Source organism: Falco punctatus (assembly GCF_963210335.1).
Source record: "Falco punctatus genome assembly, chromosome: 4".
Taxonomy (NCBI): Eukaryota; Metazoa; Chordata; class Aves; order Falconiformes; family Falconidae; genus Falco; species Falco punctatus.
The window spans coordinates 27,551,438-27,573,067 of NC_137583.1; the positions used below are offsets into that span (position 1 = coordinate 27,551,438).

Here is a 21,630-nt window from a genome sequence, read left to right on the forward strand (position 1 = left end):
AAAGCCATTCTTACAACCAGCTCACATTTTTCCAAAGAGACACCGAATGAGACCATCAGCATGAGTGGTCTGTTCGCTCTAGCACATAACACCACACCAGAGCCCTCCTGTCATTGTCCTGGTTTTCCTTACTGCCCCAAAGGGATTTGCACCAGGCTGACCAGCACAGGGCAGCAAACGGGGCTGAAAGCAACGTTTTCCCCAGAACTCTGAGTTCACCGCAGCGTGCGACAAGCAGCGAGGAAAACATGACAGTAATCAGGGCTGGCAGCAAGCGGTGGAAAATGTATTTGTAAGAGCTTTGATTAAACTGTCAGCTGGAATTTTGGAGCAGATGCAAAGCATTTAAACATAGACTGTTTAGTGCTGGGAGGCCTAATTCTTTTAATTTAAATGTTAGTTTAGGGGACAAGCTACGGAATGTATTTACCTCTCAGTGCCTACACATATCTTGTGCTTGACACAAATGAAGAATTAGGTGGCCATGTGTATAATCACAAAGGCTTGATGCTCGTGTTTCTGCAGGATGCTCTCTTGCATGCGTTAAAAAATTTCCCTTTCTCCAGCATCACTGTACAGCCATGGGAAAGTGTAGGGGAATGAAGGCAGTGGGTTGATTGACATTGGTAATATATGTAGCTGTGGCCTTGCTTTGACGATGTGCAGCTGTAACTTGTCCTGCAAAGTGGTTAAATAGCGCCGAGGAGGATGGGAGAAGATGGGCCCTGAATGGAGGAGGAGTGGGGAGAAGGAGAACCCCAATATAGCAGATATGAGGAGGACTGTGGTGAAGGAGAACCCCAATATAGCAGATATGAGGAGGACTGTGGTCTGGTCCCTGGAGGATGGAGAAGCAGCATGGCCACTAGAGTTTGACAAATGGTAAAGCTTTTTGCTGTTTGCTAGTTTGTTTGTGCTGTGACAGGAAAGTGTTGGAGTCACAGGAGGAGGTGACTTTGGTGACAAAACCAAGCAGTGGCTCAGCCCATGGACCAGTCTGGCTCAAGGTTGGAGCAAAGTGTGAACTAAGCTCTGGAAAAACTTGTACCAAGCAATTAGGAAGGTAATTTGAAATCATACAGGAGGGTTTAGTCAGGTGTTGCCCCAAGGAGAGGCCAACATTAGAAGTGATGCCTCTGAATGTCAGTGTTGGCAGCAGGATGAGGCTGGTGCCTCTGCAGGGTGGTCCTTGGGCTGCAAGTGGCCAACGTGGCTGTGTATTCCTAGGTCCAGTTGCCTTTTTGCTCCCCAAAAAGAATAGTGGGATGCCAATTTAAACTATTTATATTAATGGTAGTGAAGGCACATAAGGCTGTAAATAAGTGTCCTGTGTTGAACACCCTTTGAACAGGAATCCTCTGCCCTTCTGCCTTCACAGATGTGTCCTGGGCACATCAGATCATTCAGTCTGACCACTTCTTTATAAATAGAAAGGGAAATGGGAAATGTAGTGTCCCTGCTCAACAAGGTTACTTCTAAACTTTTTTGGTTTCCTAGTGCATGTGGATTTTTGCCACAGTTTTCACCTTGCAGGGCCACCATCAGAAGACAGGCACTGAAATCATCTTGTGTTGCTGCTGTGCTTCACAGCAGGTGCGGTACTGCTGCCGGTCCTCCTGCTCTTACAATTTGGGAAAGCGCTTACTTCCCAGGAATTATGGTGGGATTTCAGTACATGGTAAGAACTAAGTCCATGTTAAAGGACACTTTAGATAAAGGCATGTAATGCAGTAAGTTTATTTGCATTGGAGGGATCCAGCCTAGATGGGGATGCTGGTGTGGATGGGAGAGGTTTGCTGGGTGCCAGGGCTGGCAGCGGGGAGGGGATGAAGCAGCGTGATGCACATGGGAGATCAGGATATGGCACCGGCAGAGTCAATTCGAGCTGTTTGCCAGGTGCCTGTCTGCTGTCACAGGCTTCAGCTTCCAGCTTCAAAAAGCATCAGGTTTCCTTAGTTTTAATTCTTCATTTCACTGAAGAGGACAGTTGGATACAGTTTTGCATCATGAGCTCCAGAGACCTTGTAAAAACCGTTCTTGCCTGTAAAGCAAACTGAGCGTGTAATAACTGCAGTGACCAAGTAATATTGTTGCAGCCAGGAGGAGGGGGACAGAGTAAGGGGTCCGGGAGGAGGATGAGGTCTGATCCTTCCCAGTACAGATTTTAGGGCAGGGAGAACAGACCGTGGGGAAGTTTCTGGTTTAGACTCACAAGTCCCATGAGGCAGGAAGCAATAATTTGAAATTAATTAAATATAAGAACTTGCTTGCTCAGTTTTATCATCTCTCAGCATAAGCTGAGCTGCACAGTCAAAGCCCTGCCCTCTTCTTTGGAAGGCAGCAGAGACCAAGCACAAGTTTTTATAGCTATTCACTTGTTTTTCTGTGATGTTTTCTACATTTGTTTGGCCAGTGGCGTTGAATGAGGCCGGCCTCCTAGGAGGACAAGCCCTGTTTGTGTTATGGGAGTGATGACGGAGTTTGCTCATGCCCCCACATGCTGCCTGCAGCCCATTCCCAGGCAGAATTGCTACTGAGCAACTTGGTAACGATGACCTATGGAGGCAAAATTGCCCCTCCTGTGCTTTGGGCAGCTCTTGTTAAGTTGCTCTGAGAATATCCTTAGCCTCGGTGCCTCAGTCCATCTTGTGCTGTGAAGACTCCACAGCTCTGCGAACTCCACTGTAACTCAGCATTGCTCCTCAGGCCAGAAACCATGGGAGGATGCTGTCCTGTGAACACAGGATCATCTTCTGAAAATCTAAAAAAGCTGCTTGCTGCATTCATCAGCAGTGTAGACACTGCAGCAAACCTGGTTTTTGGCAATAGACTTTGGTTGGCTTTTAACGGTAACCTACTGCCAGGTTTCCAGACAAGTGACCACTGTGCATGGGCAGAGAAAGTCTCCCAGACTTTCCCAGAAAGCACAGAGCTGTTTTACAACTGAACTGGCCTTCGCAAAAAAAAAAAAAAGGGAATTTACAGACTGAGACAGATGCACACAGACCTGCATTAATCTCTTGCACGCTTGAGCCCATTTGGATTTTAAAAGCCTCTCCTATGAAGAGCTCATACACTGCAGCAACCATAAAAATGATCTTCTGTTTACAAGGCCTGAAGGCAATCCTTAATCATGAGCGCACATCTGAACAAGGCACTCCATCATTATGGGATAAGTGTCTGAAATGGAAATACAGCCAAAGACTTTAGTGGATTTCAATGTATTCGATGTGTAATCCTGCTCTGCAGTTCCCAGTGTGGGGGGCTGCCCCCATGTCTGCACCCACGCAGCGCCAAAAGCTGCGACAGGAGCTCAGTGCACTGCCCACAGCTGGGACCGCAGGTGCCAGCACCCAGGATGGGCTGTCCCCAGGGTTCTGGGCACACAGGGCACCGCAGGGACCACTGCTGAGGGTTCTACCTCTGCCAGATGTGCCTCACTGGGGAACGAGGACACCCAGTTACTCCCATGTGGATTCTAAATGGACTGAGCACAGCTGTTTTGGTGGGCTCATGCTGCAGCAGGTAATTTCACTGCCTGGCAGAAGAAACTGTCCCAAAATGAAGATCCCACCATGTTCCCATATCACTGACATCTCTGACCAGCCATCTCTGGGAAGAGCAGCTATGGATGAAATCTGTAACCTCTCCCTTTCCCTCGCTGCATCTCACCTTCCCCGAGCTGCTGAGTAGCCTTGACTCAGTTCTGGAGGGAATTAGATCAGCCAGTAATGATTCACCCAGTTAATAGGTTCTCAAAAAGAGCTGGTTAAGAAGGAAGAAACTGCAAACATTTCCAAATAACAAGTCCCACATTTAATCTCTGTTTTGTCACTTTTTTCTGCCATTACAGGTCTGGGCTAAACCCCATATTTTTGCTCAATCTGTGAATACAGCTCAAATGAGCTGTGTGATATTTAGGGAAAAAAAGGGGAAAAAAAAAAAAGTCCTGTTATCCCACTCTCCATTTTCTCTCCTAAACAGACATGAAATGAAAAATTTGGGTGGTAATTCATGGTCTAGACACTGTGTTGCCACAACATACAGCTCCACCAGAGTCCTGCTGGCTCAAAGCTTTGTTGTGCTGTTTCCTCTGCGGCACCTGATGGGTTTTGGAAAATGTGTATACAGTGAGAAAAGCTCCAGCTAAGCGCAGCTCCAGCTAAGTGAGAGCTGATTACAGCCCCACGATTATCAGGGACTGTATCTTTTTTCCTGGGATGCCGGTAAGCCCTTCATCCTGGCAGCATGGGTGGGCAGGAGTGGCCACAGTCCCTCCTGGAGGAAAGCCCCTGCCTTGAAGGAAACTTCTCTCAAATGTCCTGAAAACTCAAAAAAGAAAGATGGGAAGATCATTAACCACATGTGAGGAGAAAGCTCAGCACCTAGGCAGGCTTCCACCTCGTGTGCAAGGGGCAACAGAGAGGTTTAAAGGAAAGGCTGTGAGAGACCAGCAGGCAGCAACCCCAGCTCCTCGCAGCACTGGTTTGCCTCGCACCATCCAGAAGGCAAATCCTGCACCTCATGGGTACAGCAGCCGGGGAGCATCTGCAGATGTCCCACCTGGGAAGGACATGTTGACCAAGCCCTGCTCAGAGCCCTTTGGATGCCCAAGAGCGACAGTGCTGGTTCCCCACATCCTCATCCCCACCTGCACCCAGCACTCTGCCCTGCCTGCGCCCCTCGGCCAGCCTGCCCCTCTCCCCAGCTGCAGCTGGGGGTCTGGGGGCTTGTAATACATGCATTGCTGCCTTCCAGCCCCCTGGAGATGGCCTGGCTTTGATCCAGAAAGCTTTAGGGTCACGGTTTTATAGCTCTTGGCTGCTCTCTGCTCCATCCACCTCCTGCCTGTCCTTTGGCAATGAAGCCAAAACCACGCACGACTCACAGGTTGCGTTTGTTTTGCTGCTACAGGGTGTTTTGTTTAAAGCTCTTGAAATATGTACACGGAGACCTAAGAGCTCTGTCATGACTGCAGCCTGTGACTGATTCACATGGATGGGAGTTACAAGGCTTTATGATCCCTCCCTCCATTTTACAGATTTGAATTTATCCTTGGGCAAAAGCTGGTGTCATAAAATGCCAGGAATCTTGGCTCAGGATTGCCCACATCCTGTACCCTTTCATCCTGCAGTTACTGGGCAGATGAAGTTCTCAGCCAGGGAACATCCAGGGGAGCATGATGTGGCTTGACTAAATGCCAGCAGAGCTGATGCAATCGTTCACATCCTGGGGCTGCGCTAGCAAGATGTGTGACAATCTTGTGCATGTCCTAGCTATCTAATCCCAAAGCAAGGAGCAGGAGGTAGAGCTGGGGAATACCAGCTGACAGGCTCCTGGAGGCTGGTGACCCATCTCCTGGCTTTCCGTGTTTCCTCATACGTAGGCTGGTGGGAAAAAGTCTGAAATATTGAAACGATGAGGGTGAAAGGATGGTTAAAGCCTGTGGGAAGGAAAGTTGCCTATGCTGGGAAGGACAGCAGCATTAGCACTGATTTCAGTCTGTAACCCCCAGATGTTTTCTCTCTGTGGGGTGCTCAGAAGTGCTGGTCTGGCCCCGCTTTGTGTGTTGGCATGAGGAGGCTGAGCTGGGGAGGTGATGGATTCCCACAGCCCTGGCTTCTCGGAGCCTCACGGCTGAATCAGACCTGTTCACTGCCGTCTGTGCACCTCCGCTGTCCATAAGGCATCAGAAATAGCTACCAGCTCCTGTCAGTGCCTGCAAGAAAGCCAGGAGGAATTAGCAGGAGCAGGAAGTATTTCATAATAATTAGTAAAATTGCAGTTGTTCTTTTTCCAGTAGCAATTATTGTTCCCTTCCAGGCTAGCTGTGTTTTGGCCTTTGCTATTCTGCAGTTTCCTCTTCCCCTGGCCGTGGAGCAACAGAGACGGGGTGTTTTCTAGGCAGATCTCAAATGGTTTGGTGCTGCTTTGGTTTAAAGAACTTAAAAGCCATTGATTTGAAAGACATCTCTGTATCTTTGTCCCTTAAGGTTGAAGGTCACTGACAACATCATGAATTTTTAAATGAAGGAACAATCAATATTTTAAAGAAACAAATGAATTTTCTCCCCATCTTCAGAGTTATCTCTTTTCTGGAAGATTTTTAAAAAAAACCTCCCAAATTACCCCACGATGGATACCTCAGTCGTCTTGATTAACTGCAAGACTATGTGAAAAGGCCATTCAGTTTTTCTTCCCTGTCATTATGTTTATATAAATCTTCTAAGAATCAGCAATAAAATACTTTGTTTTCCTACACTTTTTAATTTTTTTATTTTTTTTTTTTTTTTTACCCATTGTGGCCTTCTTCCTGAAGATTTCATTCATTCCTGCTGCTGTTTTACTTCAGAGTGGCCGGGCTGTTGATACTACAGTCACTCTTGAAGCAGATCTTGGTGTGGCATTTGAGAGGAGCATAGTTGTTCTTCCATGGAGGCTTGACTTAGTTTGGCTTCTTTTTTTCATTCTCCAAACAGATAATAAAAGGTGTTTAAAGAGAAAAGACAAAATTTATCTCCATATATGGAGGAGCATCACAAGCAGAGATGTAGCCTGTTCAATATGACTGAATTGCAAGAGGTCAGGGAAAAGGAGCAAATGGAGCCAAAGTGGGATCATTCTCCATCAACTTGCCACACATCTTCATTTCCAAACAACAGGCTAAATCCTGCTGCTGTGTCTAAAACAAAGCATGTCCTAGCGTGGTCTGCACATCAGGCAAACTGAGGCACATTTCCAGAACCCCAGTTTGGAGCTGCTATTGTTGTAAGCGTTTGGGGTAAAATCCATCTCTGCAGGAAAGGGCATTCTTGCAGCAGCTGATTTTCCTCACCACACAACAGTACCATGGATGATACAAAAGTCTGATTTTCTTAATTCCTGTCAAAACCCATGGGACTGAAAAATATTGTCTTAGGAGCCAGGTGTCTAAAATAGTTTGTCAACATGGGCTTGCATCAAAACAGGAATTTTCTTTACTGTCTAGTCCTCCTAAATACTCAACTTGCTTACTCTTCCCATGGTTTTTTTTGGTTTTTTTGTTTGTTTTTTTTTTCAAGGAAAGCTTAAGAGGAGCCTGTAGGATTGAAATGCATGTGCCTGGCACATATACCAAGTCATAGTAGCCAGAATATCCCCCTATACACATGATTTTTTGAAATACGGATGTGGTAGTGAGGTTGTCATAGAAACAACTGCCTTCATCACCCACAGAATGGTAAGAACAGACTGTTGGTCCCTCATTCGGAGAGGAACGCAGCTGGGATGTGATCCTGAGGGGCCCATCATTACTGGGCCTCCTGAGACAACAGGCAATAGTGGCAAGTAAAGGCACTCAGCATCTCAGAGGATGAGCTGTCATTCCGGTGTATCGTGAGTGTTTCAGTCTCGATCAGGATGAGCAGAATAGATGTGGGAATCCCACTGAAGCTGTTCTTCAGGCAGACTTTCTTTGAAGGAACTGGATGCAAAAACTTCCAGTGAGACAAACTAGTTCTCATCCATTTGGTGATGAGCATGTTCCCAGAGAAGGGAGAGTGCAAAGCCTCTAGTAACAAAGGTGCCGTGTGGAAGGCATCCTTCCTTGCAGGCTTTCATGGAATCACACAATCATTTAGGTTGGAAAAGACCTTTAAGATCATCAAGTCCAACTGTGGGTTTAAGCATTGATTTAATAGCTGGAACAACAACGGATCAAAGTACAGTTTGCTGACAGTGTGGACTGGCTGGTCTGCTTGGGTACCTGGGCACATGAAATATTTTATTTCTGTTAACCTCATGTATATAAACTCTGAACAGGAGAGCAAGTAACAAATATGAGATAGCTATTTTCCAAACAAACTTTAAGAAATTTTCCAGATGAGTAGGTTTACCAAACGCTACTTAGCTACTAAATAATATCCAGTGATGTTATGAACGGCAAATCCAGCTCTGTTTGTTTGTTTATGGACATATTAGCTCCACTGACCTTCCACTATTCAGCCAGTTCTCCTCATTCCTGGTCAGCGAAAAGGGGATCTAATATAAGGAAACAAGCCTTGCAAACAACCTTGCGATGGTCCTGCAAACAACCCTTGAACGAGGCATTTTTGGACCTGCTTTAAAGGTTCTTCATTGCTCAGGTTCTCAGCCTGCCACGGACCCGGTGTGCAACCCAGCTCTCAGACACATCCTAGGAATGAAACAGGCCACTAATGAGCACTGAATATAGCCTAAAGTTGTTACTGTGAGTTTCATTACTTCTAAGACTGATGTTGGGATGCAATTTACTTAAGAGAGGCCAGCAGAACTAAGTGACTAGCCAGAAATTACTTGGAAAAATTGCTCAGGAAAAGATTTTAAAATAATTTCCATTTCGCTGCAGGTTATTTTGTAATTATGCTGCAAATTACCTCAAACAGAATCTTGAAGAACAATAGAAAAAACTGCCCATGTTCAGATCTCTTCTTTAAGACAGGGCTGGCTGTCCTTATGGCTATTTACTATGTAGATTGAATTACAGATTAATATTTTAAGCAGGTATTCTTTGTACCATGTGTCAGGAGAGAGAGAGTCTTCTGAAAAATCTCACCTGGGCATCATGGTGCAGGTGTCTCCCACTTTGGTACTGACTTTGTTAGTGACCTGTGACACCATACAAGGTTGAAATTATTAGACAGTAGTTCCAAGGTTCAGTCTTGGAGAAAATCAATTATTCATGATAACACTTCACAGGTATTATATCCCATTCTCTGTAACCTTCTTTGCTCCCCTTCCAGTCATCTGCTCTTAAGAAACAAGTAAGTTTTTAATCGGTCTTCACTCCTGCCTTTTCCTGAAGTTGCTGTACCAGGCATTATAAGGTATCATTTATCACACCATTAATTCCTTCCTCTACCTGTAAGCAGACGAGAAAACTCTCAGACTTTCCAGAAATTAAACCTTGCCTTCATAACCAGAAATCTCTCAGGTTAATAAACAAAATAATCCTAAAGAGGCGAAAAAAGTCCACACTTTTCATACAGATTAGCAAGTCGAGCTCAAGACAATTGGCAGCTCTAGCTCACCTGTGATTCCAGCTCACACAAGAGCCAGCTAAAACATGTTTTAAAACAGTTCTGGGGAAATTCTCAGCTTAAGAATGAATTATTAAAAATATATAAAAACATATTTACATGCTAGAGCAGTGGCTTTAATTATTATTTTTTTTAATCAGTAATTAAAGAAAAAAATAATTACTGAAACTTGAAGCTATTCCGTCTGATTCTCGCTCTTACAACTGGCTCATACTCATCTATCACCATGTGAATAGGGCAGTGATTACACTCTACCACCAGAGCAGGATGTTCCTTGATAGGCCTGAAGCAAGGGCAGACTAATTTAGTTCCAAAGGTAAATTAGACTGATAGGCTTTGATTAGGGAAAGCTCCATTTACAACCCCACACAGGACATAAGGTTATTTGTACTCAGCACAGTCTCCGAGATGACAGCATTTTTCCTTTCCTCTCTCTAATGAAAAACTCTTGAATCAAATTAATAGTTTTGGGTCCTGAGCTGCATATTCTCCTGATCCCACCTGCCATATCCCATCATAACCCGCATTCCTCTTTGATTCGACTTTCTTTAGTGGGTGAGTAAGGTCAATTTGAACACATTGCTGCTTTCTGAAAGGTTTCTGTGAATATTCCCATTGGAATAAAGCCTGGTTCATTGTCTTATTCCCCCCACTATTCTGTGTGTACACGTGACCAAACAAGCAGCACTGGCTAGAGTGCTAGGGGCTAAATGACCAAAACTCTTTTAACATCACAGCTGTGAATACTGGACCACCTTTTACAGTGTTTCACTCTTCTGGTGGAGCTAAAGTCAGTTTTATACACAACCGTGCAGTTGCGTAGTTGCACACAAGGTGTGTGATGCACCGATTAGGCTGTACGATCTGAGCACGACCAACAGGCTAGAATATGCTGCCAATAAGAAAGGTGCTGAAGGTGTTTTAAGAAAGGCAGGATGAAGGGTAATGTGTTCAGTCTGCAACAATAATCTTTAGTAACTGTTTTAAGTCCCTTGCATAGAAAAGCACCGTAGAGCTACTTTTTTATTTATTTATTTTTAATTTACATGTCATTTCTCTCCAATAAGGATTCGGCATCTGGACTATAAAAATACAATCACAAAGAGAAAATCTATTGAAAAGGCAAAACAGAACTCTTGAACACAAAGCCTGTAAAACAGAAGCTTGGGTCAAAAGCCCTCATGACGCAGCTGGTTTTCAAAGAAAAGGTAGTGGCTTTTAGCAGTAGGACAATTGCTGAATAGTGCTCTGCACATCCTGAGTTAAGATAATACAAATAGCTGTCTGTGAGAAAAACAGATAGGCTAATGGCCTCTCCTCTCTGGTTAACAGAGCAGGGTTATTCACAAATGTACACTTGCTAGGGTTGTTTTTTTGTGTGTTTTGCTTTTTGAGGATTTTTTTCTCAGCTGCTTTTTAAAAGTAAATACCTGTAATATGGGAAACCATAATGGAATTGTGTTCTGTGTCATCTTCTCCCCTTTTTTGACATGTCACATATTTAACCAAGTGGCCTACTAAGCTAATGGATGAATGACATTTGTTACATTGCTCTCCTGGAGTAGATGAATCTGATGTGCTCTCCATTATGAGTAATAATTCAAACACATGCCTTGCTTCCAGGGAATAGCTGGAACAGCTCAAGAGCCCAATTCAACATCTAAGTGCTTAAGTTGAAAGTCACAATTGCTACTCACAAGCTGGTTAGGGTTGTTTGGGGGTTTTTTTTCTGAAAAAAATCTAAACTTTATTGACTTGAAGGTTAAAAATCCCTGGACTGATTTTCAGATTACACACGCAGGTGTCACGAGCTGGCAGTGTTTTTACCAACAGGCAGACTGTCATTTAACCTGTACAAACTGTTGTGGCTTTTTTTTTATGAATAATGTTTGAGCAGCTTAGAAGTTTTTCATCTGTTTCCTTGCTGATCATGTGATCTGTCAGGCAAGCAGTTTCACTGCTGTCATTTCAGGCTGCCTGAAAATGCTAGCAAGCTATAAATGTTCTATCTGCACCTGCGTCTATCATTATTATTCACAATAAATATTCACTCAATATATTCTCTTACTAGAGTAAAAATCCCAAATAATACATACGGTATAAATTATGCATCTATGATATAGATACATTCTAGATGTAATGAATTACCTGTAAGCTGTGCTCTAAACTCACTATACTTTCACAGGCAAGGTTTTACAGAACTTTTAAAGACAAGACTCAAAGCCCACCATAATGCTAAACTAACGCATTTTAACCCAAATAGAAGAAAATACAGTGAATACAGTACTTCTGTGTATAACGCCATCCATGTATTTTATATGAGAGATCCTAGATTACATTTTTCTTTCAGACTTTGCATAGTTCATACTGAGATTACTGCTGGTAACCTGCTAATTTAAGAATAAGGGAGTCGTGTGTGCGGTGGGCCATGCACTTTTGTCTATCAATAAAAATACTGTTTGTTTTCACAGCTATTTCTTTTTCTAAATTCATCCGTGTGTCTTCCAGGTTCCTCAGAGACTGTTCAGATTCCAGCAGTTTTTTCTTCAGGGATTCAACGGACTCCGTTAGCTCTTCAACTTCACTGATCAACCTGAACAGAATTATGTTAAGTAATAAAAAAAAGAGCTGTAGCCAGTTGGTGTTCAAAAAAATATAAGAACTGTAATGGGAATAAAGACCAACAGCCATAGAATCATAATACTCAACAACGAAGGACCTCAGAGAGGTTCTGCATACACATACTTGGTCAAAAGCAGCGTTCGTTTTCACAGCTTCTGTACAGAAGTCTGCCATGATTTCAGTAGTACCAAGAACGTCTTTTACCACTAAGCACAGTGGACCTATCCATCCTCATCCTCTCCCACTGCATAGGACACTTGTACTAAGAATTACAGAGCAAAAACTGTTAGGTAAGTCCAGTTTGACTGGATCAGCGTTTTGTTCACTGGTATAAAACTCAAGTATTAAAGATGATACTTGCACCAGAGATCAGAAAACAGTCTTTACTTCAAAAGCAGATAAGCTTTTAAAGAAGTAGCAGCATATCATTTTAAAACAAGCAGCGAACCATTTTAAAAGCAGCACATCATTTCAATTAAAAGTCAGTGGGGGTCAGGTGCTTTACTGCAATCTGCCTGCAGAGAAGGCACATATTTACTTCCTGGGAAAACAAGATCCCTATGTGCTATGCAAACTGAGTAACTACAAACAGTATAAGCCTGGCAATTAAACACATGCCCATTCAGCAAAGGACTTGCATGTGTCCTTAAATCCCACTAAAGGCCATGCACATACTGCACATACATGGTCTGCTGAAGCAGGACCTTAAATGAGGGTGCCCGAGCTGCTATAACACATCTGGATTAATTATAACTTCTTCCTTGCTGTCTAAAGAACATCATATTGGCTTTGCAGGGTAGGCACCTGAGCTACAAGGATACTGTAAGCCCGCAAAAGCTGATTCCCCACTTTTCCTAAGGATAGGAAAATGTGAAGGAGGAGAATCAATTACAAAGCTTATAATGAGATCAAAACTGACAAATGTGACATTCAGACCTTTAATTTGAAAGGATTTGTTGACCCCCAGTTTTAAAACGGATTATTACTGAAAATCAAATGCCACCAGCCCAATGCTTCACAATACTGAGGACTCCTCTCAGACTATGAGTATGTGCAGCCCATTTATATTCTCGGCACCAAAGCGTAATTCTTTGGGTACATGGTCCACCTCGTGGTGAACTTTGGCTAACAGCAAAAGGGTTGCAAGTGATCCACCTGCTGTTGTATTTTTTTGGCTCATTTAAATAAAAAAAGAAACCACACAGTTCAGAGAAGAAAGCGTAGAGACAAAAGGCAGAATTGAGCCTATAACACTTCCATTTGTCAATACATTATCAGGGGTCCTCAAACTTTTTAACCAGGGGGCCGGCGTGTGGATGAAGTAGCAGGCAGTCATCTGCGGCTGCTTGGATTCCCCCCCCAACCCCCGGCGGGGCGGGGGTGGGGGGGGGAGGGGGGCGGCGAGGGGGTCTCTAAATACCGGGGGCCGGATTGAGGACCCTGGGGGCTGTATCCAGCCTGCGGGCCATTGTTTGAGGACCCCTGCATTAGATTAAAATGGTATCTTCCTCATAGTGATTTCAGTCAATTGAATTATTTCTGACTTATATCAGAATCAAATCTAGCAATAAAAGCTAAAGGCTACACGTCACCGATAAAAAGTGCAAAAACTGTCTAACATCACTTCTGGATAGAACAGACACCCTGGAGGACTTGTTTAATAGTGTTTACCTGAACTGTGCTTCATCTCTGCAGAGCTCTACATTGGGCCTGAAAGACCTGTCATACAGCCTTGTTTGAGCAACTTTCATCGGGGCTTCTTTGTCTTTGATAGTTTGTTTGAGAGCAGCAATATTAGCTTCTTGTTCTCCAATCTCTTTAAGGATCTAAAGAGGATAATCAAGAAAAAGAACTGTTTAAAAAAAGATACATATAGTGTCTGTGCATGCTGTTCATGGTCCTAGTGAATCAGTTGTAGTCTTGACCTCTTACTTGGCCAAAATATAGAAGAAATAGAAGTACAAAGGTGGTTTTGACATCTTTAGTTCTACCACTAAGCTGTGTATTTGATCTTTGGTCTAAAAAGAAGCAGAAAATATTCTGCAGCCTGTTCAAAAACTCTTCCATGTTTCCTGACAACACATCCCACCTCCATGCATTGCTTTTAACTGTAAATTTTTAACTGTAAATTATATTTAAAAAATCAAGTCATTTTGAGTGAGATTGGGAACTGCTGATGAACTTGGAAACGCATGTATTTCTGGCATTAGTGAAGAAAATGGAAAAGACGTGAAATTCTGAATCCCTTCTCCCTCATAACCACTGACACCCATGCAAAAAATAAAAGTCTACCCAGCTGTCATTATCCAACAGATGATAAGGATGGCTATTTTTTCCACACTTGCCAATGGCCTAACACAGAAGTAGGCGCTGCTCCACACAGGAGAAGCAGCAGAGGCTGGAGATGCTCTCATCACTTGCCAGGAACTGCTGCTGCTGCTACTACTGCAGCACAGCATGGCTTTCATTCCATACAAGCAATAATCAGGCTAGCCTGGCAATCCTGGCCCAAAGATCAGCTCCCCGATCACACAGTTTTAGGTTTTAGTTCAGCCAGATGGGGAAGAAAGTGTTTAATTTTCTCCATATTTAAGTCCATCTCTTGTTTAGAGAAGCACAGAAGCAGAAAAAGCTGCATCGGGCCACAATCCAGCTCTGAAGACTCTTACAGATACTAAGCTGACACAAAACAGCATTCAATACCTGACAGTAAGACATTTTTTTCTAGAGGACAGATCTACCATGATCTTCTCAAAAGAGACTATCATGCCTATAGACAGCATTCAAAAAATAACACTTACATTTTTCAAATGATGCTCTAGTTTGTGTTTTGCATCGTCCAGCTCCTCACAGTGTTTGGCAAAAGCCTCATTAACAGCAGCGCTTTGCATCCTCAGGTCCTCAGATACGTCATGAAGAATATTGTCAATCAAGGCACGAAGACTGATGGAAGCCAGTTTTTCTTGTTCTGCCCTATAGATGTTGTCATGACTGAACTTGGCCCATGTCTCTGGCGTTGAGGCACTGGAAGAAGAGGTGAATGGTACACAAATATGAACCTTGCTCTTTTGGTCAAGTTGCACTTAAAGACAATCTGAAGCTGGTTCTCTCCCTGCAGAATTGTTTTCAACCTCCATTTGTTTTTGCTGTTGCATGCAGTCTAGACTTACCATGAAGGAAGAAGAATAATCCTTTTCCTTTTATTAATATTTATATTAATAAACTCTCATTCATCTTGCAGTTTCTGAGGGAAGTAATATATGACACAAAATCATCCAAAGTTCTTCCATCTTTAGCTAATACTACCAAGGCAAAAAGCAATGCACAAACTGTTAAGTCACTAGCAAATAAACACATGAATATAGTCAAGCTTTACAGTTTCTGTCTACTTTGAAACAAAAATAAAGATCACCTCTGGTTATACTGGGCCATGTTGAGCAGCAGAAGGAACTACATAGCACTTGGGACACTGCATCATATGAACACTGCCTGAAATGGGAGGGGGAAGCAGCAAGATTTATTGAAATAGTAATCCTGAAAGAATGGCATGCCTGCTGATGTCAAATGGTAAATCTCAATCAGATTCAAATCAGCCTTTACATGTATGAAGCCAATTATTTCCAAGAAAAACTTGTACAAGTTCAGCTGGCATGTGGTGAAGCAACTTTGCCATCAGTGGTATGCCATGCTGAGGTGGTAGCACTACTTTTACTATCCATGTAAGTATGACATTAATGCTATGACACTGTATGTCCAAAGAACTTTGATTCAGACCAGCATGACAGCTTTCACTGACACAAAGGATGTATTGTATCTTACCAGAGTTATTTGTGGAGGATAATGACAGTAACTACCCACCTCTCTTCAAACTTCACTGAATGAGGATGGAACTGGATGTTGGTGCTCTGGTTACTGTATCTTCCACATTTATCATCAATGTTGTATGTTTCAACTTTGTCTGACCAGTCCATTTCGCAGATCTCTTTGTGATCTTGATTTAATCTGAAAAGTCATTATTATGACATGGTTAGTGTAAAACAATACAATTAGCAAAACCATCACAGACATTTGTGAAGCTAGGCTTTGTCTTTCAAAGAGCAGTAAGAACATAAACTTTCCTTTTTGTCTTGAAAATCCTAACCAAACTCTCTCTCCCACAACTATCTGTTAGAAGGACAGTAAGCCTGATGTGTTATTCACTACCCTAGACTTTCAGTGCTGTTCTGTGCCTGCTGAAGGCTTGCGGCTCTTACAGCCTGAGGCAAAGGAGAGGCTGAACTTGGGATTTTATGTAATAATACTATAACACAGAGGATTTTTTTCAATGTTGTTATGGGTAGAATAGGTAGGAGGCTTGCCCAACAGAACACTCTTCCCATGACAAGACATGAGGTAGCAGAAGACTCATCCTGGTCCTTCACTAGTACATTGAGTGTGACTCAAATTTAAGACCTCCATAAAGTAACACTATACCATTCTCCCAGCCCTCCTATCTAGCCTTTCAAAGACTCTAGCACACAGTGTAATTTCTCATTGGAAGATACAAGTACAATGATATGCAAAGTTTCAAAATGCTGCTTTGATGTCAATTAAATGAGTCACATCACTTAATTAGAATGACTGCAGATTACAAAAGAGTGGGGCCGTTATAAACTGCTAACACCAGATGTCACTCTCACCTAAGAAATTAAATACTCTGCTGGCCAACAATACTAAACGATGATACTATATGGTATTAAAATGATCTTAATCATAAACAGCCCAAACCTAAACCCAACAGACTCCTCTCATACTCTAACTGATGTAACAGAACTACTTTATTTTGTGTTTATAGACAGTTTTTCTAAAAACAATATTTCATTGTATCTGGTAGAATAGCATAAACTGGAGCAGTTTAAAACATTAAAAAAACCTAAAATATCAAGCTTTCCAGCAGTTAAAACCATCATATTGATGCACCTTAGGATTCAGGTAACATCTTTCCAAAGGGCTCGTTCTAAATTAAAAGCAAATATTCCTTTTGAAATGCAATGAACATCCATACCGATACAGGAGGTAGAGTGAGTTCATACTGACATCTGGAGGCAAAAAACTCATCTTGAAAAGGCCCTTTGATCAGACAAATTATTATAAAAGACCCTGTACTCAAATATACCACGCGGTGCACCAAGACAGAGTGATATCTAGATAATGCTTTTATTGCATTTAAATTCAGTGTTGGAAAATTAGAGAACTGAATGCATGTACTGGAAACGAGGACTGAAAATACAAAGCATGGCTTTATGGCATGCCTCTTACGTTACCTTACCCTACCTGAAAATCCTGAATTTTTATCACTGAGTACCTCTTTTCAGGTTTAAATAGACTTCATATGGCTCATAAGCCTGGCATTGGTAAGATCTTTATCCACTGGTCATTGTACCACTATATGCCAGGTATTATTTGGCTATATAAATCAGCTACTAACCAATCGTGAAAAACATCTTACCGCATCTGGTTAGCAGCTTGCGTCAAAGTTCTTTTCAAAAGCTCCTGGATATTTCTGATAAGTTCAGCTTCCTAGATAAAAACATTGAGACTTCTGTGATATCCAGAGCAGCACATACTATCCTGCAGAGCAATCTGATATCAATGGTAGTGGATAAATACTTAAATATTCCATTCATTGCCCACTCTCATCCTATTATTGCAAGACACGATGTTCCAAGGAGTTAGCAGATATTGAGGTAACTCAGCTATCAGTCTAAGGTGGCAGCAATACTTGGAATACTTCTAATGCCTATCAGATTAAACAGAATATCTGAATTACCTGCATAGTCTTGAAGTAGGCAAAAAATAAGGCAACAGCATCATGCTCAGCAGGAGACCACTGCCTTGCACAAACACAAGGTGCCACTTTAAAACTGAGCAGGACACTGTCTGCCCCACAAGTACAAATTCAGATGTCAGGGGCTGCTGCCTTGTGCATGGATATCATACAACAGATCAGCTTCTCTGGCAAGACACTGGCTTCCAGAACCTGCTGAGTCCTTGCAGGTACCTTCAGAGCCCACTGCCATGTTCTGTAGTTACGTGCTTTTATCTGTATGCAAGGGAGAGGCTTCCCATCAGATTCCTGCAGATCTCCAAAAATACAGTTTGCCTGACGTATGGTGATAAGGTGCTATTTAACATAAAGAAGTGGCAGTATCACAATTTTCTACTTTCCTGCCTCCTTTGAGTGCTTTGTATTAACTAAAAATAGAAGTTACTACCCAATGATTTAAATGGCTATTGTCTGCTTCAGCAGGTATAGGAAAGCTGTCATAATATAAACTAAAGGACGCTTACAGCTTTAATTTTTTTTATTAGATAAATTTATTCCAGAATTCTTTTTCCCTCTGGTGATGGACAGTATCGAGGACTGCAGAGGTATCTCAAATACTTGATGTTGTTTGAGGGGTTAATGTCCTCTGAGTTGCAAGGCTGACTACTCAAAGTCACAAAGCTTTGCCTCACCTTGATAATGGACCCACTGCCTGAAGTTTCAGCTCAAGCTGGTTTTAGCAAGAATGGTCATTTCAACACAAACATGATCAAACCAAAAAAGACCATACTTTCTAACAATCTCTTGTTGAACAAAAACTACTTGGTGTTCATCTTTGACTGCAATAATGCTGCTTTAGGGATTAAATATCAATGCTCTATGAAGTGACTTTACTGACCTGGTGATTACATATTATTAAATAAAAGCCAGTCCAGCAAGAATTTTCTTTTATATTGTTTAAAGGAATTTAATATTTGAGATTCGGATATTAAAAACGTTTTGTATATGAAAAACTCCTAGTTAATTTTGCTGGTTTACATCAATGACAGTCATCCAATGACAGCTAAGGGAGTATATACTTACTAATAAACTCTATTCCCAGAACACTGCTGGCACTCGTTGATCCTTGTGCTGTTTTTGACAAGTAAATGAGTGCATATGTCCCTGCAGTGTCAGTTTCTCCATCATAAGAAACCAACAGGGACCATAAAAAAGATCGTTTTATTCTGAATGGAAAAGGACAATCATGATTGGAAAGAAAAATTATTTTTAAGGCTCTAAAACAGCACATTGAAGTAAATACATAGCTGCAGGTATCATTTTACAAACTGTGGAAACACTAAAACTCACTTTCTGCAGGGAGGAAGCATTACAATAGCTGAGTTGTCAAAGTAAAAACTCAAAAGGATTTTAAAGGGTTAGAAAGATCCAGCACTCGAAATTACATTTATAGTAATTGATATTATTTTGTGTTGCGTAGTCAGTCTCCATGTAAATAAAGAGACAGCCAGTTTCCTGTGAGTAATGCGTGCCATTTTGAATGAGAAAAGCCTTCCTTTAGCAATTAAGGTCTCTCACATGGAAAGAGTGAAACAATACAAAAACAAAGAATTCCCTTGTTGAATGACCTAAAATAAAATTTAAAAATGGATTCCCTCTTGAGGAGATACGCATTCAAATACGACATTTAAAACTGAAGTTATAGTTCTCATAATTAATGACAGTCTAATACTAGTTAAGAGTGAATAAGCAGGTGCAAATAGCAATGAATTTTCAATGCTTGTTTACTAAATGATTTTTCTGAACTTTCAAAACAGTTTAAAAGTCAGATTGTATAGCTGGGAGGAGCTGTGGTACTAGGCTGAAGATTAAGATCCCTTTATCGAGGTCCCGCAGTCCTGGCCGTACTGTTAGCCATCACGGTCCAATCCAGCCTGCTGCCCACCCACAGCTGTGGCTGGCTGACAGGACTGATGTGGGAGAAGGTCCACACTTGACGAACGCCTGTCGGGCAGCACTACCTGCAGAGGAGCAGGAGCTGGGAACCTCATACCCCACGTGGAGGACTTATAAAATGCCGGGTCTGCGCCTTCACATATTCTTTGCCGAGTAAATTCCATCAATAACCATGGCAGAGGAAGGTGCAGCCAGAAGCACAGCTCTCCCCAGTTGTGATTTCAGCCATAAAAATGTGGGTGATTCCACATTAAAATCCTGGGGGCAGATCTGGGGTTTAGCACGTGGCAGAATAGATGACCTTTATGCAGTATGTGCAGCAAACTGTGTTGGCAATTCATGTGAAGGCCCAGCCCGCATTAAGAGAGGAAAAGCAAATGAAAGAGCTTTAGTAGCTAGCAGCATCTCTGGTTCGGGGGACATTAACTGAGATTTGCATTTCTTCAGTTCACGAGAGGACTCGGTGGATGAAACATCTTTTTTCTCTCCTTATTTTTCCCATATATGTATTCATGTGCTGTCTATTAAAATGAAATACTGTCAAATCTGAAGTGATCTTGGCTTCTTCTCAGCGGCCTTCTCCACAGTTACTACTAATAATAAACCTCTGTTATTATAAATGGTTGTCAATTAACAGGGAGAGAACATTTTATAGCTTAGCGTGCCATTTACTTTATTACAGTATTTAATGTTTATGATGCAAAAGTTAGATTTTACTCAAATCTAGTGATAAAACCATCCCAGTTCATGACTTTGTAAGCGTCTAACTAATGGTGCAAAGAAAACATTTAAGAGCAGATGCTTATGCCTTCCATGAATTTACAAATTCAGGTTTTTTGCAGCTTGACTTTTTACATCAGTGACTTGCAGATGTCAGCAATGTTTAAATACTCCCCGGGCCAGAATGACACAGTGAGAGCAGTTAAGAAGAACTGGTAGAACCCCGTGAGAGAGGCTGTGCAGTCACCCTCGATTACAAATCCAGTTGCATCCATCCATCAGTAACAACATGACACCAGATGTCCCACACATCAGCACAGCAAATATAAGCAAGATAGCTTACAGCTCTCACTAGATTTAGACCCCCACACGGCGTGCAACAGGAAGACCATTATTCATTACAGCTGGGAGTGAAAGCAGGTAACAAGTCTTTAAAATCTAAGCTCTGTGACTGGCCTTTTTCCTGCTGGTCACCAAGAGTTACTTCAAAATCTATGATTTGCAGATGTTGAAAATAAGCACTACACTCTTAACCAAGTTGTTTGTGTATAGGACTGTCCTACTGTGGACTGGTTCGCTTGGCAAAGCTACCGATCACAGTGTTTGGAAATGGTATTCTGTTGTTTTCCTTGCCCCATTATTGCAGTCTGCAGGAATACATACATATGCATCCTTTCTCCACTTTTTTAAACTTTAATTTTTCACAGTTGAAAGGATCTTGGCTAACGCTTTTGTATTCAGCATCAGGGAATAGCTGGGGATGACTTCATTGTTGAAGCAAACACACAACAAATCAACACTCTGAGCCTAGGGTAAAAAAATTGCATAAATGTAAGTACCTCCACTTATTCCACAGACATATCTGGCTCTCAGTTAATGAGTCTGGGCACTGGACATGCGGAAATAACCTTGAAATGCAGTAAATATGCAGCTGAAACATGATTTATTGACAGTATATCACCATGTGGCAAGTCCTTTGCTAGGGCTTACATTTTCAATATTAAATGTGTGCACATAAACATACTGAACTGTCATTAAACTGATGCAAAGGGGATTCAGAGATGTCATATGGGTTATGAAAGTCAAAAACCTCATATGAAACATATGCATGCACTGCTTTTGTATGAATTCAGCTACAGCAAACGCAGCAGCACAAAGAAATAAAATTATTCTATTTGAGAGATTTTATCTTCTTTCTAGTCTTCAAAGATCCTTCTTTACTGGAAAAACAGTTGTGTATTTCTGCTTCTTTTTTTTTTAAACAGAACTGCATTAAGGAAAGACTAATATGCTGTTAAGTGGAGTCCATGAACTTCTGAGTAACAGCTGATTTTACTATGCATGTGAGAAGCTTTCACTTAAATACCCTCATCCTTCATTCCAGCAGCGGCTATTTAGTTGGGGTACATATCACAATGGGTGATCTAAATATGACTCCATACTGCAAAGCAAATAGGACAGATGAGTTGG

General features: G+C 42.0%; 2 protein-coding genes and 1 long non-coding RNA gene across 4 annotated transcripts in view; 1 reads left to right on the forward strand and 2 right to left on the reverse strand.

Moving 5' to 3' along the window:
- C1QTNF8 (C1q and TNF related 8) overlaps positions 1-783 on the reverse strand; it is a 34,997-nt gene extending 34,214 nt beyond the window's left edge. For both annotated transcript variants that reach the window (XM_080386599.1, XM_080386594.1), the window contains exon 1: positions 1-783. This exon is cut by the window's left edge. The gene's annotated coding sequence lies outside the window, so the exon portion shown is untranslated.
- The window catches only part of LOC308063536, a 673,278-nt gene that overhangs the window by 404,094 nt on the left and 247,554 nt on the right, over positions 1-21,630 (forward strand). The gene's annotated exons all lie outside the window — the stretch shown is intronic.
- TEKT4 (tektin 4) overlaps positions 783-21,630 on the reverse strand; it is a 73,063-nt gene continuing 52,215 nt past the window's right edge. The window contains exons 2-6 of the mRNA XM_080386622.1: positions 17,167-17,237; positions 15,537-15,680; positions 14,480-14,702; positions 13,350-13,504; positions 783-11,649 (exon numbers count right to left, since the gene is read on the reverse strand). Of these exons, the coding sequence (XP_080242748.1) occupies positions 11,430-11,649; positions 13,350-13,504; positions 14,480-14,702; positions 15,537-15,680; positions 17,167-17,237 (813 nt within the window). The 3' untranslated portion in view covers positions 783-11,429. The remainder of the gene's footprint in view (positions 11,650-13,349; positions 13,505-14,479; positions 14,703-15,536; positions 15,681-17,166; positions 17,238-21,630) is intronic.